Here is an 18,158-nt window from a genome sequence, read left to right as displayed (position 1 = left end):
CTCTTTTGTTTCATTATTACAGATTTGTTGTTTGACTGACCACAGAGGCTGATGGTGACAAACCCACCAAGTGTTTCTCAGAATAAAGAAGAGTTTGGTTTGAGACCTGTCGTAGGGTCTTGGAAAGATAAATTTTACCAGACAGATAAGATTCACACTTTATTTCAGCCTTGCTTTTGAAGGATAACTCTGGTTTAATATTTCTGTAGTTTTGGTATTCCTATTGGTATTAATCACCTTGTTATAGAAAAAAAAAAGCCAACTACTAACTAACAAAGCTGCAGCAAATTACGGAAACTCTTAATCTCTTTAGCTCGGGCCCTATTTGTAGGCCTCTGCTCGAAAATAGCATACCATACTAAAGTGACCATAGTTCTGTAACTACAAGGTCTATTTTTATAATTTTCGTTGCTATAATCAGATCACAACATTTGTGAGATTGTTCAGATGGGTAATATTGTGTATATGTTGCTGGTTAATATAGTAATGAAGACATTACACAGCTCAAATTGAAAATAATCAGGTTCGCCTGAAAAAAAAAAGCACTTTTATTGATATAAGGTTGTTGAAATAATGCAGATATCTCCCTAAAAACTCTCCCAAATCATAGCACAACCGATCAGTAGTTGCTGAATAAAGGTTAAAGTGGGATAAAGTGAAGAATAAGAGGCTTTAGTAGAGAGCGGTCAAGCGAGGTCATCATTTTCGAACCAGCTGTTGCAGCTCTTACATTGTACTTTTATATACCGTATTTTCCGCACTATAAAGCGCACCGGATTATAAGGCGCACCTTCAATGAATGGCCTATTTTAGAACTGTTTTTATATATAGGGCGCACCGGATTATAAGGCGCATAGAATAGAATAGCGTCGTAAGCGTGTCTCTTGAAAGGTGCCATTTTGGGGTCTTTATACACACACAAGTGGTGTTGGACTAGGAGTAAGCACAGTACCGGTGTTTACCGCGGTGCGGCTTTGTAGTTTACCAGTCGTACTGAAACATTTTGACAGAGCGCCGTGTACAACCAGTATGGATCAACCAATTAACCAATTGATCCATATATAAGGCGCTCCGGATTACAAGGCGCACTGTTGTTTTTTGAGAAAATTAAAGGCTTTTAAGTGCGCCTTATAGTGCGGAAAATACGGTACTATATAACTATATATTTCACTTTTTTTATCACTCATATTATTCAATACATCCAAATACAGCTGTTAGGAATCATTTTGAGATTCCTAATATCATCAGAGCCTGTTTCTGGCTGTCATCTATAGGATTCTCTCAGTTCATGTGTGTGTATGGGTCTGTATCTCAGCCTATCATTCGGGGGCGTCGTGCTCAAGAGGTTTTAAGAGCCGGTCAAAATAGCACGGCTACCTTGTAATCTACATGTGTGGCGTTCGCCTATAGTTGGCCATCTATGTATTAACTATATCCCTAAACGGGGGCTGTGTTGTCCCTGTAAAGTTTAGTTGATCAATTAGATTAAATCCAAAGTGGCAGTAATGAGAAAACGTAAAGCAGCTTCGTATCATCTTCAAGACCATCCTGCCGGGAGGAGAGCAGTCGGCTACTCTGGGAGAAGAAATGTCAGTCAGCAGCTGCAGCAATTTGAATCCAGACAGCACAAAATCCAGCATTGGGAGTCTCGGCGGGCTGGTGGAGCACTGGGTCTGACCTGTGTAACGGCAGCAACAAAGTTTGTAAATCCGGCAGGGAGTCGGGGCAGTCCCTTGGGACCAGACCCCCCCCTGGTGCTGCGGTTTGCACTGGCAGATTTCTTTCAATGATTAAACTTAAATTATGTTCAGATCTTACACTTCGCACTTTTTAAAAATGTAGTGGAGTTTGATACCCAGGCCTTCATGGTTCACTGTCTTGCAAATTGTTTGAAGTGTTGAGGTTTTATGACTGTGTTTCAGGAAGCCTTAGTTCCCAGCAGACTCAAAAAACCTACCGCACTCTGCCGTTTAGGACTGTGGAGATTAGCAGCACAGACGGCTCCGACTGCGACGGTGAGAGAAGCTAATCTGATTTACCGTACCAAATTATTTTTATTGTATGCATTCGGTGGCATTTTGTAAATGGATGTGCAAGATCTGTTTACACATTTGTGTAGGTGTGTGTGTATACACTCAAAGTCTCACATTGACTCAAAGAGATGTATTTTCAATGTAGCAAAAGAGAACCTGGCTCTCCTCCTGCGGCGAGTAAAAGACTCAAAGACGAATGTGAGAAAATCGGCGTTGCAGGTACCAGAAAAACTGAGCTTCACCGGACGGCTTCATGTTACAAATTCAAATAATGATTAGCCACCAGTATGTGCTTCACCCTGGCTTTCTGTGCAGATGACCCTTTAACCTCTGCTCTGTCGTCCGTTCACAGACGCTAGTGGGTCTCCTGAAACATAACGTGATCACTTTGAGCTGGGAGAACCTGGCTACGCTGTCGGAGCGCTGCAGGGACCCGGCCGCGTCTGTGAAGAAGAAGGCCCTGCAGTGCGTAGGAGAGCTGCTCGCTGTGAGTCTCAACCAGCAGCTCGGAGACACAGTACAACATTTTAAAGATAAAATAAAGAGAGAAGAAAATGTGTTGAATGTTTTGCAGTACATATATTTCCTCTGACCACCAGGCTAAACCAGAGTGCAGCGTGGTGCAGAAGGCGTGGCTGCAGGGTGTGCTACCGGCTGTGGTGGACTCGGAGAACTCGGTGCAGGACAAGGCCCTGGAGGCTCTGGACCAGGTGCTGCTCAGCCAGGTCAAACCGTACTCTGCCAGCCGCCACCTGGATGCCAGTCAGAGGCTGACCTGGGACCTGCTGGGCCTGCTCTGCAACGAGTGCCGGAACCTCAGGTTGGACCAGCTACGTTCAGGCTACATACACACTAACATACCTGTAAACTTGTCGCCTTTCAGCAAAATTCGCAGTTTCAAAATATAACATCCACGTGAATCGTGTAGATCCGTAGAGGTTTTTTTTGGGGGGGGGGGGGGTCAACTGGCCAGCCAGCGTTTCTCAGATTGGAGTGAGACGAGGAGAAAAGGTGATGTTGTGACGTGTCGAGTCTTCAGGCCAATCAGCGTTAAGATGTCTACACGTCTTCATTTCCCTCTGTTAAACTTTAAGTTGCGTAATGTTCCGTTACAGTTCAGACTTGCTGGGTTAAGACTAACTAATTTTGTCGACTGTTAACGTTCGTCATTATCGCGATTTAGGAGGAAAAAACGTAACGTGATGAAACATGCAGCCCCCCCGTGTTCCGGTTCAGGTCACTCGTTAACGTTAAACCGGAACACCGGCGGATCTGGTTGCAGGTTTTTTTTTTTTTTTTTTTTTAACTCAAAGTAGAATGAGGATGATTTCGTGGTGATAACGTCTGACTATGAAACATGAGGCCCAGATACTGATAAGATGATGAGGTCAAAGAGCTTCAGGGAGAGGAGGCTGTTTGTGTAGCGCAGCTTGATGCAGAGCTGAGATGTGAGTGGAGCTGGGCCTGGATAAAGGTGGAGGTCTAAACAGACGCGAGTACAGCTTCCCGCTGTCACAGTATTTTAAATATATTGATAAGGCAGGGTATGCTAAATGCAGCCTCTGCTCCAAGGAGATAAATTACAGCAACAAGGGCTCACGTGCCCTCTCATCACACTGCCAGACACTGTTCACTGTAATGACCACAGCCAGTGTACTTTCAGTCCCAACAGTCCCACGTGCAGTTGTTCCTAAGGGCCCTGAAGTAATGAGAGGGTTAGGGAGCCTGTACCTTAATTTCAGCAGGTTGCTAATGCAGAGGTGTGTATAGATTACAGCTATTATTTTATTCTTGATAAACTACCTTAGCCAGAGTAGATTATCATTTTCACTTAAATAATTGACCTGGATTGAATGCATATTAATTGCAAATAGAAGATAGGCCACAATTCTAACAGCTTTCGGTCTCAATGGATTTTGTCTAAATAAAGGGTAATAATAATAGAGCTGAAATACTGATTAATAACTGAATAATAAATTATTTTTTTGCTTAAAGTAAATGTTTTATCACTTAATTTTCTTCTCGGAGTACACCAGAATGCTACATTTTCAAGCTCATTTAAAATACAATTCTCCTGGGGGAGCATGCCCCGCCCCCGACAGGGTTTCGTGTTTCGGTGCTTGTCACCTTTTTCACCTCTTATGAGTTTACAGGTATGCACTAAAGAACGCTGTTTTAAAATGAAAACGATCTCCATCTACACCAGAGTTTCAGCACCGTTTTTAGAATTTTTTTCTGACCATACTTACACGCCTGAAAACGCATATCAGATGACAATTCACGTGCAGTGGGCATGTGGGTGCCAATGTATTTTCTTAGTTACAGAAAATACAACAGAGTATTATTGTACTCTTTAATAATAATAATAGATTGTGCTTGATACTTAAGGTCTTCCTCTACACTTCCAACACACACATCAAATTTACTTTAAAAGGAACACTTACAAATCAAGGTTCACTAACTTATGGGTCAATAAATTTGATCAATACACTCTCAGTTTTGTTGTTTTCTGTTCTCACACTCGTAGCTCTGGTGGTGGCTGAAGTCCCTGTCGTACTGGAGAGAATTTATGCTTTTGTTTGTTTACAGTTTCTTTGTGAACTTCACAGTAGTTGCGCAGAACAAAATGAGCATTGATGAGAACAGGAAAGTCCTCCGTTTTGTGTCCATCGCCCTCCTCAAAGCTGCAAACCATGACTTCAGACATCCGCTCCGTTGGGCTGGTAACGCCGCTGGACATGCCGCTCGCTAATCGCTCCTATAATAGCTTGTTTCCTCCACATGTAGGCAGTAGGAGCATTATATAATACAGAATTTAGCTGCTAGTATAGACAACAAGGTCAGCAACGCCTGTAATTTGTTATCCATGTTGAATTAACCTCTGGTAGTCGATCGGTAATCAAGGCTGTGACGAATCAGGGAAGGCACTGATTTATCTTTTCCAAGACCCTGCGGCAGACATGCAATGTTTTTTGGCAACAGCTGAGAACCCAGTGCCACCTAGAGGATTTTTTTTTTTTTTTTTTTTACTTTACTACTCTGTCAGACTGCTAAAACTCATTCAAGTAGCGAACGAGTGTGTCTGCATCATTGTTTTCAAAGGTCTACCTTCCTGCCCGTCCAGACTAAAACGCAAACCCCTTCGGATAACAGTGTCCGTCAGTAGAAATTTCAAACGTCTCCATTTTAGGGGCCCTAAAACTCCGGAGTAGTGTGGCCGTTTGGCGTAAATGTAGCAAAAGATGTGCGCTTTAAAACAAAAACAGCAGTGTGGATGTAGCCTCAGTCCTGTTTGTTTACAAAATACGAACATGTGAAATAGTCAAAACCCAGTGAATGAGTATTGGCACAATGTTGGGTTTTATCAGGAATCATTTCAAAGCTAACTTTACTGACCTTCCAATGGCGCCATTGCTTGGAGAATGAGCACATCACTGCTGCTGACTTTGTTTCTTGTCCCGGGTCTCCAGCCGGTATTTCAGCAGGGCCTTCACCATCTGGTCCAAACGGAACAAGTTCACACAGACGCTCATCACCAACCTGATCTCGCACACTGAGGCCAATCACGCCGCCGGGGCCTGGCTGCTGCTCTCCAAGGTTGTCGCCTCGTCCCCCAGATTGCCCTGCGGGAAGATCCTGGACGCCTGGGACAGCATGGTCAGGTGAGAGGGACACGCAATGTTTTTTGACAACAGCTGAGAACCCAGTGCCACTTCCAGGAGTTCTTTTACTTTACTACTCTACTTTTGTTCTTAGTTCAAAGGACGTAACTGCGACAACCTGCTGTCACATTCTGTGTGTGATGGGAGACATTGCTGTGCATTTGAATGAAGACACCAAGGATAGGATAGTTGGTTAGTGAATATGGTGTGGGATGTCGGGAAATTTTACAGGAGGAGTTTGGAACTGTCATAATATCTCTTTCTGTCTCTTCCCTCTCTCCGTCTCTCTCTAGTTGATCTGATGTCTTGGTTAAAGACTTTTACTTTGTCTCTGGAGGTGATCTGTGCTGCCGTGGAGACTCTTTATCAACTCGGCCGCAGCGAAGATGTCAAACAGACTCAGGTTGGAGATCTCGCCTTTTCTTTTTACAACTGCCTGTCATACAGTTTCATAATTCGAAATGTTGGGGTGCAAAATGTGTAGTTCCATGCCATAGTTCAGAAGACAGACCTTTAATAACAGAGCTAACACTAGACAAAAGGAATGTTATTTAAGTTTACTGATGCTGCTTGCATCATCAGTACTGTGAAAAAGATTGTCTCGGTGCAGAAAACTCAATAATTGGAAATTAAAACATGAATGGACATCCATTGCCACAGAATCTAGTGTCACCGTAACAGCCCACTTTATCAGTGTCTGTATTGTTCTACCACAGGTTCCAGAGAAAGCGTTATTTTTGTGTGAGCTGGTACAGAATGCTCATTGTTCATAACAGGAGGATTTGGTTGAAAATAAGTCTATATTATCTATTTGTGAATAAGGGCAGCTTTTTATGTCAAGTGATTAAGAACATTCTGATTTTTACAGCAAGAATGCTGCTACAGGCACAATTTTATTTCTTTTCTTCTTGGTTCTCTTTGCAATGCTGGGAAATATGTTGGAAAATGTAACCCTCCAGTTGACACATCTCTTCTACTTGTTAATGATATTGTATTGATAAAAGATAATGGAAGTAAATTCATCACTTCTTTTCATTATGAATCATTACAAATATGATGCATTTTAAAAATAGCAGATAGTCACAAAAAATAAATCATGTATAGAAATCAAAAAGTTTGATGCTTCAAGATGAATTGCTAATCATTTTATAATCACATCGTAGCCTTCAGAAGCGATTCGTCAGATGCCTAGAGATTCCCACCTCTACTAACTGGGACAAAAAAAGTGAAATTGGTCCAGTATTGAGAGAGACAGGCTGCAATGTAATCTTATCAGGGCAATTCCTCACAGTCGATGTACGTCCACTGAAAGTGCTTGTTTTTGCCACCAACAGGCTCAGATTATTATTATGGAACATTATGGAAAGGACCTGACAGAGAAATGAAACGCTTTTCTTAACCCCTCGCTTGTGTGTCATGTGACTTGTTCCCGAAAGACAATGGTGGAAACGTGATTGAGAGTTGGGGAAAGAAGTGACGGTGGTGTAGCTTAGTTTTATCAGAAATATTTTTAATGTCCTGGCTGAATATTTAGATGATTTTGACAACTAGGACGTCATGCGAGATTTCAGGGCGAGACTTGGTTGGACACAATAACAAACCGACCGGACCCAGGGTTATGTTAGCCAGCGTATGCTTGCTTTTTTGCCGATATCACATTTAGTTGTCCAGTAGATGAAATGATCAAAGGGAAAAATGTCCAATTGGAAATATGCCAAATAATTAATAGCATATTGAATAGCCTAATCGGATCCTCAGCGAGATGCATTGCCAACAACGCTACGTTGGGTTAAAATTCCACCTGGCTTGTGAAACAGTCGTCAGGGATTTCTGGGAAATCTATACGGATTGGGCAAAGACTGCCGGCACAATTCCTGTATCCATACAGGGCATATTTATGACCAATATAACCCCAAAATTTTAAAAATCCTTAAACAAAATTCTTATTTTGAATAAAGTGTTTCACAAGTTATATTCTTAAATGAATATAACTTGTCTGTTTCATTAGATTGCTGCTAGACCACCCTGTTGGGTGCATCATGCATGCTTGTATTGGTCACTAAGACACAAAAACAAAAGAAAACAGGTGAAAAATACCGAAGTTACCCTTTAAATAACAAACAAATAGTTTGTGCCAAATATTCGTGGTCAGTATTAATTTATCAACAAAAAAAAATTAAATGATGGCTGAGTGGGTTAAGTTTAAACTTGGAACTGTTTTCATGCTTCCCAAAACATTTTTGGTGGCTTTATCTTCGTATTTATTTTGATCATGTACAGAATCTAAACTTGCCAAAGTCACAGCTCATCATCCAGCGTTAAACAGATTCTGAATGCATTTCTGATGCATTTAATATATGATTTCTTTTTCTTCAGGCTTTTCTGAACCAACACTGTGGTGAGCTGGTGTCGGTGTGTGAGGCTTATTTAGCTGGCATCATCCTGAGAGAAAAGGGAGCCCAGAACCTCAATGAGGAGCTGATGGTGAGACTTAACCCTTTGCTTGCTTTTTCTTGGATAAACATCGGCCTGAAAGATGTCTGTTTTTTTTATGGTTCATTTTATTTGAGATCAACACATACTGTGTACGGAAGTTGTGGCACACGTAATTTCCAAAACCATCTGCTGCTCACACTATTCTCAGAAATAGGAGCAACAAAACAGACAATCGCTCTGCTAGTGTCAAAGCCAGACTTTTAGAATACAGTCTCGGCCACATCGTTAACTGACCAGTTCAGTTACCACAAACTTTGGCACATCAGGGTGATAAAAACACATGTGCTCAATCATAGGGATGATAAATGTCTGGGTGCTTTGAATGTTTAAATATAGCCATGGTGGAACTAATTGAAAGGCTTCACCGCATGATCAAGTTTTACTTTCTATTTTGTATGTATTTTGTATTTTTGGTTTTTACAGCACAAGAGATGCTTTTCAGTTTTATAGCCTGTTGTGACCTATTGCTTTTTGGGAAAGTGTTTGTTTAGTGTTCTGATGGAAAGTTTTCTTCTTAACGCTGGATAGGCTCCACACACAGTCAGCTACTCTGCTGATTATCTACTTGTTATGGCTTGTTTCAGTCTCCTGAAGTATGATTTAATGCAGCTGGATTCACCATGTAGTTGTTCTCATTTACACATTTTTCCGTTTCTGTTGCCGAACATGAAATAGTTATTTAATCATGAACACTACATGTCAACAAGCTGTCATTCCCAAGCTGCTGCACTATGGTTTTTTTCGAATCACTGCGTCATCTGATAAGATCAAAATAAGTCCAGGCTACTGACAATAGCTCTGCTGTGTATTTGGCTATATTTACATTTAGAATAAGTGATTGCAAGAAATTTAGAGGGGGCTAAATGCTGTTTGCTGCTTCACAACTGCGATAATGATTGCATAAACCTCACTGAGCTGTTTATGCTATAATTTAGGTGAGGAAACTGCATTTAGACTGTACGGAGGGGTGAAAGTAAGATAAAAAGATGTTCGCAAAATAATGTGGACGATGTGTCTCATTGCTTTTTGTTTTGTCAAAGACCAGGGTGCTGCACCATACCAGGTAAATGTGGAACTGAAAATGCTCTCTCTTCCAGGTGAAACACCTCCACACTCTGGGTGTGGCGTCACTCCACTGTCCCGCCAAGGTCGGCAAAAGGACGGTGCTGCTTGTGGAGTCCGTCCTGACAACACATTCTGACAAATTGGCTGGTAAGGAGCATGGAGATCTAGGGAAATGAGATACTGTGGTTTTCAAATCCACATGATCTGAACCATGGTCTTGCCGCCTGCCGTGGTCCTGCCTGACACCCACTGCTACCATCTTTATTATTAGTAGTAGCATTGCTTGCTATTGCCGATACCATTACTGCTTTTGTTATTCTACTAAATCCACTCCTGCTGTACTAGTAATCGTAATGTTTCCATCATTATACTTACTACTCATGATATGAATAAGTTCTCTCGTATGCATTGAATGTGTTGTAACTCTGTTATGATGTTCATTCTGTACACATGACATCTATCACACTTCTGTCCATCCTGATGGAGGGATCTCTCCTCTGTTGCTCTCCCTAAGGTTTCTTCCTTCTTTTCTCCCCGTTAAAGGATTTTTGGGGGAGTTTTTCCAAACAGAACATCCTCTGTCCCAGAACAGAGGATGTCGCATGTGTACAGCCCTCTGAGGCAAATTTGTGATTTTGGGCTATACAAAATATATTGAATTGAAATAATGTTTCCCTGTGTGTTCTGATCCAACATCTAGAAACCTGGTTTGGTGGTTAGAAGAAAGAGAGAATTGCTGAGAGTAGTGTCAAGTGTACTCCTCTCACCATGGTGGGACCACACACACGCGCTTGTGAAAGCGCTTTGAGTGGTCGGAAAGACTAGAAAAGCTCAATACAAGTACAGTACAGTCCATTTACACCAAAGCACAAAAAGTAGATAGCTAGTGTGCACCCAACTTCACCGGAAAGCTGGGAGTCGTGCTGTTCGCGATCAGCATCCCAATGCTGGGGTTTGCTCTGGTTGAATATGAGTTGCTACAGCCTCTAACTGAAGGTCCATCTACAAGAAACATGACCGCTACAGCAGCTTGGAGCGCAGCTAGTAGACTACTAGGCATGGAGGTGAGCGGAGCTCTGCTCCAGAGAACGACCTTTGATGAACTAGTTTTTAAACTAGTTCGTTTAAAAACAGTTGACTGTAGCAACTTAATACTCTAGATCAGCGGTCCCCAACCTTTTTTGCACCACGGACCGGTTTGATGTAAGACAATATTTTTACGGACCGGCCTTCAGTGTGGCGGATAAACACAACAAAATAAAATGATACGATCAGCATGAAAACAAATGTAAAATGCATAAAAAAATACAACTCTCAATAACGCTGAATCAGTGGGAGCTCTGAGCTTGTTTCTCTGCAACGAGACGGTCCCATCTGGGGGTAATGGGAGACAATGACACCCAAAGTCTGTTCCTTATGTCCAGTCTACTTCGTAATTTTGTTTTGATTGCTGTCACTGCAGTAAATCCCGCTTCACAAAGAGGATGTGTGAAATGGAAGCAGGGTTTTCAGTGCTTTAGTGGTGATCTCAGGATATTCAGCCTTGATTTTAATCCAAAACACCAGCAGAGTTGTTGTCTCAAACATACTTTTAAGGCCACCGTCATTTACAATCTCCAGCAGCTGATCTTCCTCTGTCGCCACATATTATGCAGAGCGGGCTTGGCGCGTCAGAATTACTCCTGATATTTAATTAGATTCCTGATATTGTCTGTTAAGTTAAATTTTCTTTTTCTTGGAAGTTGCAGGCTCTTCTTCTGTCTCCTTAGTGGGCCTTTCTCCCTTTGCAAAGAAGCTCTCCAAAAGTTTTTTACTCATTTTCACTAACTTGCGGGCTTAATTTTTGAGGTAACGTCTCACGTGACCGAGACGAGCGTCTTGACATGTCAAGAGGCACAGGTGGATGAAATTGGGAGAGAATCTGGTCATTTTTCAAAATAAAACTTCTTTCAGACTATGATAATCAATAAAACGGAAATAATATAATATTTATTCTTTCTGTGCGGCCCGGTACCAAATGACCCACTGACCGGGACCGGTACGCGGCCCGGTGGTTGGGGGCTGCTACTCTAGATGGCTATTTTTTGTGCTTTGGTCTAAATCTGTGAGATAACCACGCCCCATGCATTTGATTATAACAGATGGAAATAAAAAAGGCTGGGAAATAAATGTGGCATTGTGAAATATAGTCCCTTGAAACAAATGAAAGTAGTCCTTTTTGAAAAATTTCCTTTTTTATGAAAAATATTTATTTGTTGAACTATCATTTATATATTTATTGCCTCGTTTATTTATTTCAGGATTTGTTTCATAGCCATATTTATTCATGTATTTAATTGTTAAATATTGAATGAAATTGCATTCCAAACTACTGACAGATCTCATCCAAATGAATGGGACGGCTACATTTCTTCACACGGGGGCTTCTGTCGGTTTGAACGTAGCCTAATACTTAAAAGACCTGCCAGTATTTACTTTGTCAAAACATTTTCTTCAACCTATCATACAGAGTATAGCGCGACTGATATCAATAATGATATTGATATTCGGGAGTTTCAAAAAATCTGATAACACACATTGTATTTTGTGATACTACTTTTGGGAGTAGCCACAGAAAAAACAAAACGAAACCTACACTTATGTGCTTTAAAAATGTAACATCGCCTGTATTCTGTGGTAACATGTTCTTTATGTTGGTGACAGAGTGCCAGGAGGAGCTGCCAGCATCGCTGCCTCTGTCCCAGTTTAAAGCAAACTCTCTGCCTAGCAAAGTGAGAGCCCATGGAGTCATCACTTTAGGTAAACTGTCCTTCCCTGACTCTATATCAGCCTACTCTGTCTCTTTTAGTAATGTCTGATGGTACGTGTCCAGAAGGAGTTCTTTTTGGACGCGAGGGGCCATGCCGCTTCCCAGCATTGGACACCTAATAGGCTGCCACTAGGCACCTGATACCGAAATGTGTCTGAAATCATTTTAGGCGAGAAATAAGCCAAAGCAGTTGCTGAATCTAAATGAAGCATAATTTACTAAGTGAACATCATGCTGTATTGAAGCAGACTTTTAAACTAGAGATTGAGACCATAAACTCATGTTTACTGAGATAATACATCAAGTGAGAAGCAGGGTCACTTTCTCAAAGACTGATTTATTTTTTGCAACCAGAGGAGTGGCTCCTGCTGGCCATTTGAATGAATGCAAGTTTAATGCGCTTCCACATTGGCTCTACTTTTCAGGACCGGAGGTTGCCGCCTGCTGCTTACATAGACAATGAATAGGAAGCGTGGAAATGATGGAGCCTGTGTACATGTACCATTAGAAACATTGTTCATAGCCTTAACCTCCATGCATTTCTGCCGTCTCATTACACATCTAATGTTTTCCTCTCTTTTGGCGTCCGTCCGGGCTCAGGTAAACTGTGTCTGCAGCACGAGGAACTCGTCCAGAAGTGTCTGCCGGTGTTTGCCAGGGAGCTGGAGGTTGGCACGGAGGTTGCTGTGCGCAACAATGTGCTTGTGATTATGTGTGATCTGTGCGTTCGATACACCAATATCGTGGATCACTATATCCCCAACATCTCCGCTTGTCTGAGAGACAGTGAAGCTGTCATCCGGGAGCAGACTCTCATCATGCTGACCAACCTGTTGCAGGTAGGAACTGTTATACACTTTCTTCACTAGGCTACAGTTGGAGAAATGTTTTTTGTAATTATTCATTGCAGTTTCATAAAAAAGAAATGGGGTGATATCAATATCTATAATTTTCAAGTGCAAGGCGTTTTTTTGCTCTGTTAAATAACAAAATATTTAGTTTTACTTCGGTTGACCTGATATAACAAGCAAACAAACAAAAGTTATTTGAGAAAAATTATAAAATATTCAAGGCATTTTCAGGCCCCCTGCATTTGTCAAACATCAACATAAATCAACTGCACTCTAAAACCACAATTAAAAACCACTGACTGTGAGACATTTTTTTCATTAATGGCAATAGACGGCGTGCTTTTCTTTAAATAGTTTAGCAGAGTTTGAAAATAATGGCTAAAGAAACATCAGATTGCAGATTAAAGGTGCAATGTGTCAGATCTGGCTAGAATTTTTGTTTAAAACATAAAAAAAAAAAGAAGTTTGTGACCATATTTGGACTGTGGGGGAGTGACGTAGAGACGTCGTATACGGCTCGGTAGAGACGTCGTATACGGCTCTGGTAGAGACGTCGTATACGGCTCTGGTAGAGACGTCGTATACGGCTCTGGTAGAGACGTCGTATACGGCTCTGGTAGAGACGTCGTATACGGCTCTGGTAGAGACGTCGTATACGGCTCTGGTAGAGACGTCGTATACGGCTCTGGTAGAGACTTATCAATCGCACAAGTTCGCCCTAAAGCATACGCTGCTTTATAGTCTACTTGAAACTAGAGATTGAGACCATAAACTTATCTTCACAATGTTTACTGAGGTAAGAAATCAAGTGCGAAGTAGAGTCATTTTCTCATACACTTCCATACAATCGGAATTATTTTTGCAACCAGAGGAGTCGCCCTGATGGCCATTAGAAAGAATGGAGGTTGAAGACACCAACGCATTGACTTCAGACCAGGTGGCCAGACATTACACCTTTTTAAAGACTCGACTAGGGTTCTGCTTATAGATGGACAGTAAAAAGGCTGCCACATTTTAATCTTTTTATTATCCCTGTATTTTAACTATTGCACTATTTTATGTCTTAGATTCTCATTTTTTTTTTTTTTTTTTCTTTGTGTGATATATATATATATATATATAATTTTTTTTTTTAATTTTTTTTTTTTACATAATTGCCATTGTTGGAGGTGAACTCTTACGATTTTCTTTGCCAACGACTGACTACTTCTTTGTAATTGTTGTGCATATAACAACAAATAACAGCTACTAGGCTTTTCTCTGGGAATCTTTTTATGAGGCGGGTTTTTCAGTATTCCTCTAATTGCCGGTCTTTTTTTTTACCAGGAGGAATTTGTGAAATGGAAGGGCTCCCTCTTCTTTCGCTTCATGGTGGCGTTGGTCGACCCGGTCCCTGCCATCGCCAGGTAAATTCCACTGCACAGATAAAAAGATGATGACTCGGTAGATCATTTCAAAATATAACATCTAAATATTGATACAGGGTGAGCTGTTTTCTTCTCTGACTATGAAAATTAAAACTTGTAACTTTTTTGTACTGCTACATTCATTTGCTACCTATTCTTGCCTTAAAGGACTTTTTTTTTAAAATTTTTTATTAAGAATATAACAAAAATTGGAAGCAATGTCCTGTTGTGTGGATCTTAAGTATCCACTTCAACCTGGGCTGCATAATGTATTGTAGGATGTTCCAAAACAAGCACAGACAGTTTTTTTTGGGTATCGATGAAATGTTTTTGGCTCTAGGTAAAACAAGCACACAGTGACACTTCATACTAGTATTGTTACTATCTAATATCGCTCTGAACACCTAAAGAAATCCGACACGATATCAAAACCTGTTTTCTTGTCCCAGTCTGTGCGAATACTGCCTGCTCCACCTGCTGCTGAAGAAGAACCCAGAAATGTTCAGCCAGCACTTCATCGAGTGCATCTTTCACTTCAGCTCGTACAACAAACACAAGTCCTACAACAAGTTCCCTCAAAGTGAGAGGTAGGAAGCTGTGTGGATATTAGTTCTGTCATCCTGTTCACATGTTCATATCCTGTTACAATACATGAAAGGATTTTTTTTTTTTTTGGTCTGTTCATTGGCTTATTTAAAAAAAATCCATGCAGAGAAAAGGTTCAGTTCTCCCTGAAAGGAGCTCAGCACCGCGAGAAGCGTTTTCGGATCTACCGCTTCCTGTTGGAGCACTTCACAGACGCCCAGCGCTTTAACATCACTGTCAAGATCAACCAGACCATCTTAGGTGAACACGTGTGTGTGTGTGTGGATTGAGATGTAAAAAACAGCTTCTAGCGCTCGTGCAAAAAAAGAAATCACTTGTAACCTCTTATCCTTTCCTATCACAGCATGCTTTGCGGACGAGGAACTGCCCTGGGATGCGGATGGAGCTGAAATTTTGTCAGAGACTTTCAACATCTTGAGTCTAAAGGAGATGAAGCTGCAGGCCATATCTACTCCAGCAGGAAGTGCCGCAGGGGAGGAACCTGAGGAAGAGAACATGGCCACCATTGCGAAGGCTGTCCTGCAGGTTGCACAGAAGAAGGTGGTGTCTCAGGTGAGCACTGCTGGCCAAGTTAGTCTCATCAAAGAAAAGTTATATTTCTTTATTACTCATAACTCAGCAGCAAGAAGTAGCATTACATGACTAGTTACTTTACATTCATTTCTAAGCTCAGCTACATCAAAGGCACCTAGGGATGCCCCCGAAACCCGGTTCTAAACGGGAACTGGTTCTAAATTAGTAAAACCCGTAGTTTTGATAAGGTCTGCTATTGATGCTTTAGAAGTTACAGAGTGAGATGTCCTTGTCTCAAACCACTCTGTCTCTTTGTCTTTGTGCTTTACTCTGACACACACTCCGGCTCAGTACAGCGGGAGACACACCATGGCAGAGAGAACAAAAAGATCTAAAGTGTAGCTACATTTTACTCCAGTAGATGCTGGCTAAATCACAAATGCAATAAAACCCTCACACGTAAGGTAATACCAGAAGTCTATCAAAACATTTGGCCAAGCCGTTTTCGACTGTTTGGCGAGCAGTGTCTATCCTCGTCCACTGCAGGTAACATTAGCAATACAGAGTTTTCTCACAAGAACGGACTAATAATTTATTAGTCTATGAAAGCTAATAACTTAGCTAATTGTTTAGCTGCAAATGTATTTTAAAGATTTTGGAACTTCTTGTCTGCTGTTAAAGAGAGACTTAGTTTATATACAAGAATAATAAAGCAATGTCGATTCCTTTCTTAATTATTTGTGTTTTTTTTGTCATAAAATAATAAAGAGTACTAATAAGGAATCGAACCGATGGGCAGAATCAATAAGAATAATATCAATAAAATCTCCAACTTGTGTTTACTTGTGTTATCTTTGTCTAATATTTAAATTTGTTTGATCTGAAACATTTAAGTGTGACAAACATGCAAAAAAATAAGAAATCAGGAAGGGGGCAAACACTTTTTACACAACTGTATATCCTGAAACATCAGATGGAATAGTAAAACACTGACAGGGAACATTTTACTGCACAGGTACTTTTACTTTTGGTACTTTCAGTACATTTTGCTGATAATAACATACTTGATAAGGTTTTGAATGAAGGACTTTTACTTGTAGTGGATTGTTGGTATTAGTACTTTTACTACAGTGAAGGATCTGAATAATTTTTCATCCACTAATTACTTGCCAGTGATTTCAATTTGGGAACTCACTTGGCAAACAGTTAATGTGAAAAGTAAAAAGTAATATATTCAGTGGCGGATTGAAAACCACCTTTTTATCGCCACCTAGCATCTGTGTCAGGATTGATATCCGGCCAATCCAAAGACGAGGATTGTAACCAATTAAATTTGGTGATACAATGGTCGCTGGGTCCGCCCACTTACTGTCAAAAAGAAAAACTACTCTCAAGCGAGCAAGTCAAAGTTTCGCGCGCAAAAGAGCTGTGATGGAAGTCGCCCACTAGGGGACGCTCCTCACGCTCAAAGCATGGTTTTCTCCTCACAGGCTGCAATTTTGCTCGTGCGAGCAGATGTGAAAGTGTTTTGTGCTCGCTGATTGATTTGCCTTCATACCCGACACTGGTTGTGTTAACTGTCCGTCATTTTAAAAGCAGTGCCGGTGTAGCTGCGCCACTGGTGCATAAGGAGTGCATGCTGCGGGGTTTCCTCCTGAAGTAAATCCAATGTTCAGAGAGTCTGGTTAGTCCAGTCTCCAGTGTAGCAGCAGAGCGCGGGTTCAGCACTAGCTCTGCATATTTACACATGAGGGACAGCAGCGTAACTTCACTGATTACACCAAAAGCTAAAAGTTAAGTTCTCTCTCCTCTGTCAAGTTCATAACTACAGTTAGTTTTGCTGCTTAAAAGTCCCACAATATTTGCTGCATGCATGAAAATGCTCACAATTCTGAAACCAGCCTCTTTAATCATTGAAGTACATCGTTAAAGAGAACGCTCATACATCAATACAATACTTGCAGTAAAGGTCAACATAGCCAACAGGGATTGGTAGAGGGGGAGTGAAATGTGCACGTCTCTAAACATGTACTAGCTAGTCGGATCCGGAGTAGGGCGGGTCATGCCTTCTGCAGTGGTCTTGGAGAGTTCAGGGTTAGTGCACAATTTCCATTTGTCTCGCTACCACTGCTTTTAGCGCACAGTTTTATCCCATTCTGCGTTTGCATCTAAAGACTGCTTAAAAGCAGTGGGGATAAGGAGTTTGGCTCTGGTTTGTTTTTCCTTGTCCCGTTGATCGGCACATCTGGGTGATGCCGTTGATAGTGCTTTACACATGTTGGATGCGTTTCTATTTACATAGCCAACAGTGATGGAGCAGCGCAGACAGCGTCCTTGTCTTATGCGCAACACAATATACATAATATATTTATAATTTTTTTAATAAAGCGGCTATGAGAAGTCGTCTGTCCGAGACAAAGACAGAAAAAAAATCCTTCATCTGCTTTATGTGTTAACGTAATTAGTGACCGTACGGTTGGTGACGTGTGTATTTTCATCTTGTCCTGTATATTCATCATTAAAAGAACACTCATACAGCGCAGCGAGCGCTGCCGCCGCTTTCGTTTTTGCTGCTGTCTCTCCTGAGTCCAAAACTGAAAATGCATTAAAAAAATTCAAAACAATTCAAAACCTATTTAAATCTTACGAAATATCCTGCTTCAATCCATATTTGTTGATGTTTTTCAAAAACATTTTCACTGCAGTCAAAAACTGTA

General features: G+C 41.1%; 1 protein-coding gene across 1 annotated transcript in view; it reads left to right on the top strand.

Annotated features, from left to right (window-relative positions):
- ncapd3 (non-SMC condensin II complex, subunit D3) overlaps window positions 1-18,158 on the top strand; it is a 53,560-nt gene that overhangs the window by 21,742 nt on the left and 13,660 nt on the right. Inside the window, exons 13-27 of the mRNA XM_076077250.1 lie at window positions 1,923-2,015; window positions 2,179-2,252; window positions 2,386-2,520; window positions 2,633-2,853; window positions 5,504-5,695; window positions 5,790-5,887; window positions 5,989-6,098; window positions 8,072-8,179; window positions 9,289-9,403; window positions 11,960-12,055; window positions 12,666-12,904; window positions 14,243-14,322; window positions 14,772-14,909; window positions 15,035-15,168; window positions 15,272-15,480. Of these exons, the coding sequence (XP_075933365.1) occupies window positions 1,923-2,015; window positions 2,179-2,252; window positions 2,386-2,520; window positions 2,633-2,853; window positions 5,504-5,695; window positions 5,790-5,887; window positions 5,989-6,098; window positions 8,072-8,179; window positions 9,289-9,403; window positions 11,960-12,055; window positions 12,666-12,904; window positions 14,243-14,322; window positions 14,772-14,909; window positions 15,035-15,168; window positions 15,272-15,480 (2,042 nt within the window). The remainder of the gene's footprint in view (window positions 1-1,922; window positions 2,016-2,178; window positions 2,253-2,385; window positions 2,521-2,632; window positions 2,854-5,503; window positions 5,696-5,789; window positions 5,888-5,988; window positions 6,099-8,071; window positions 8,180-9,288; window positions 9,404-11,959; window positions 12,056-12,665; window positions 12,905-14,242; window positions 14,323-14,771; window positions 14,910-15,034; window positions 15,169-15,271; window positions 15,481-18,158) is intronic.

The sequence above is a fragment of the Anarhichas minor genome, unplaced genomic scaffold (genome assembly GCF_050575085.1).
Source record: "Anarhichas minor isolate MPS153535 unplaced genomic scaffold, ASM5057508v1 ptg000058l, whole genome shotgun sequence".
Lineage (NCBI taxonomy): Eukaryota > Metazoa > Chordata > Actinopteri > Perciformes > Anarhichadidae > Anarhichas > Anarhichas minor.
Note: the sequence above shows the minus strand (reverse complement) of the source record. Positions and strands in the feature narration are given on the sequence as shown.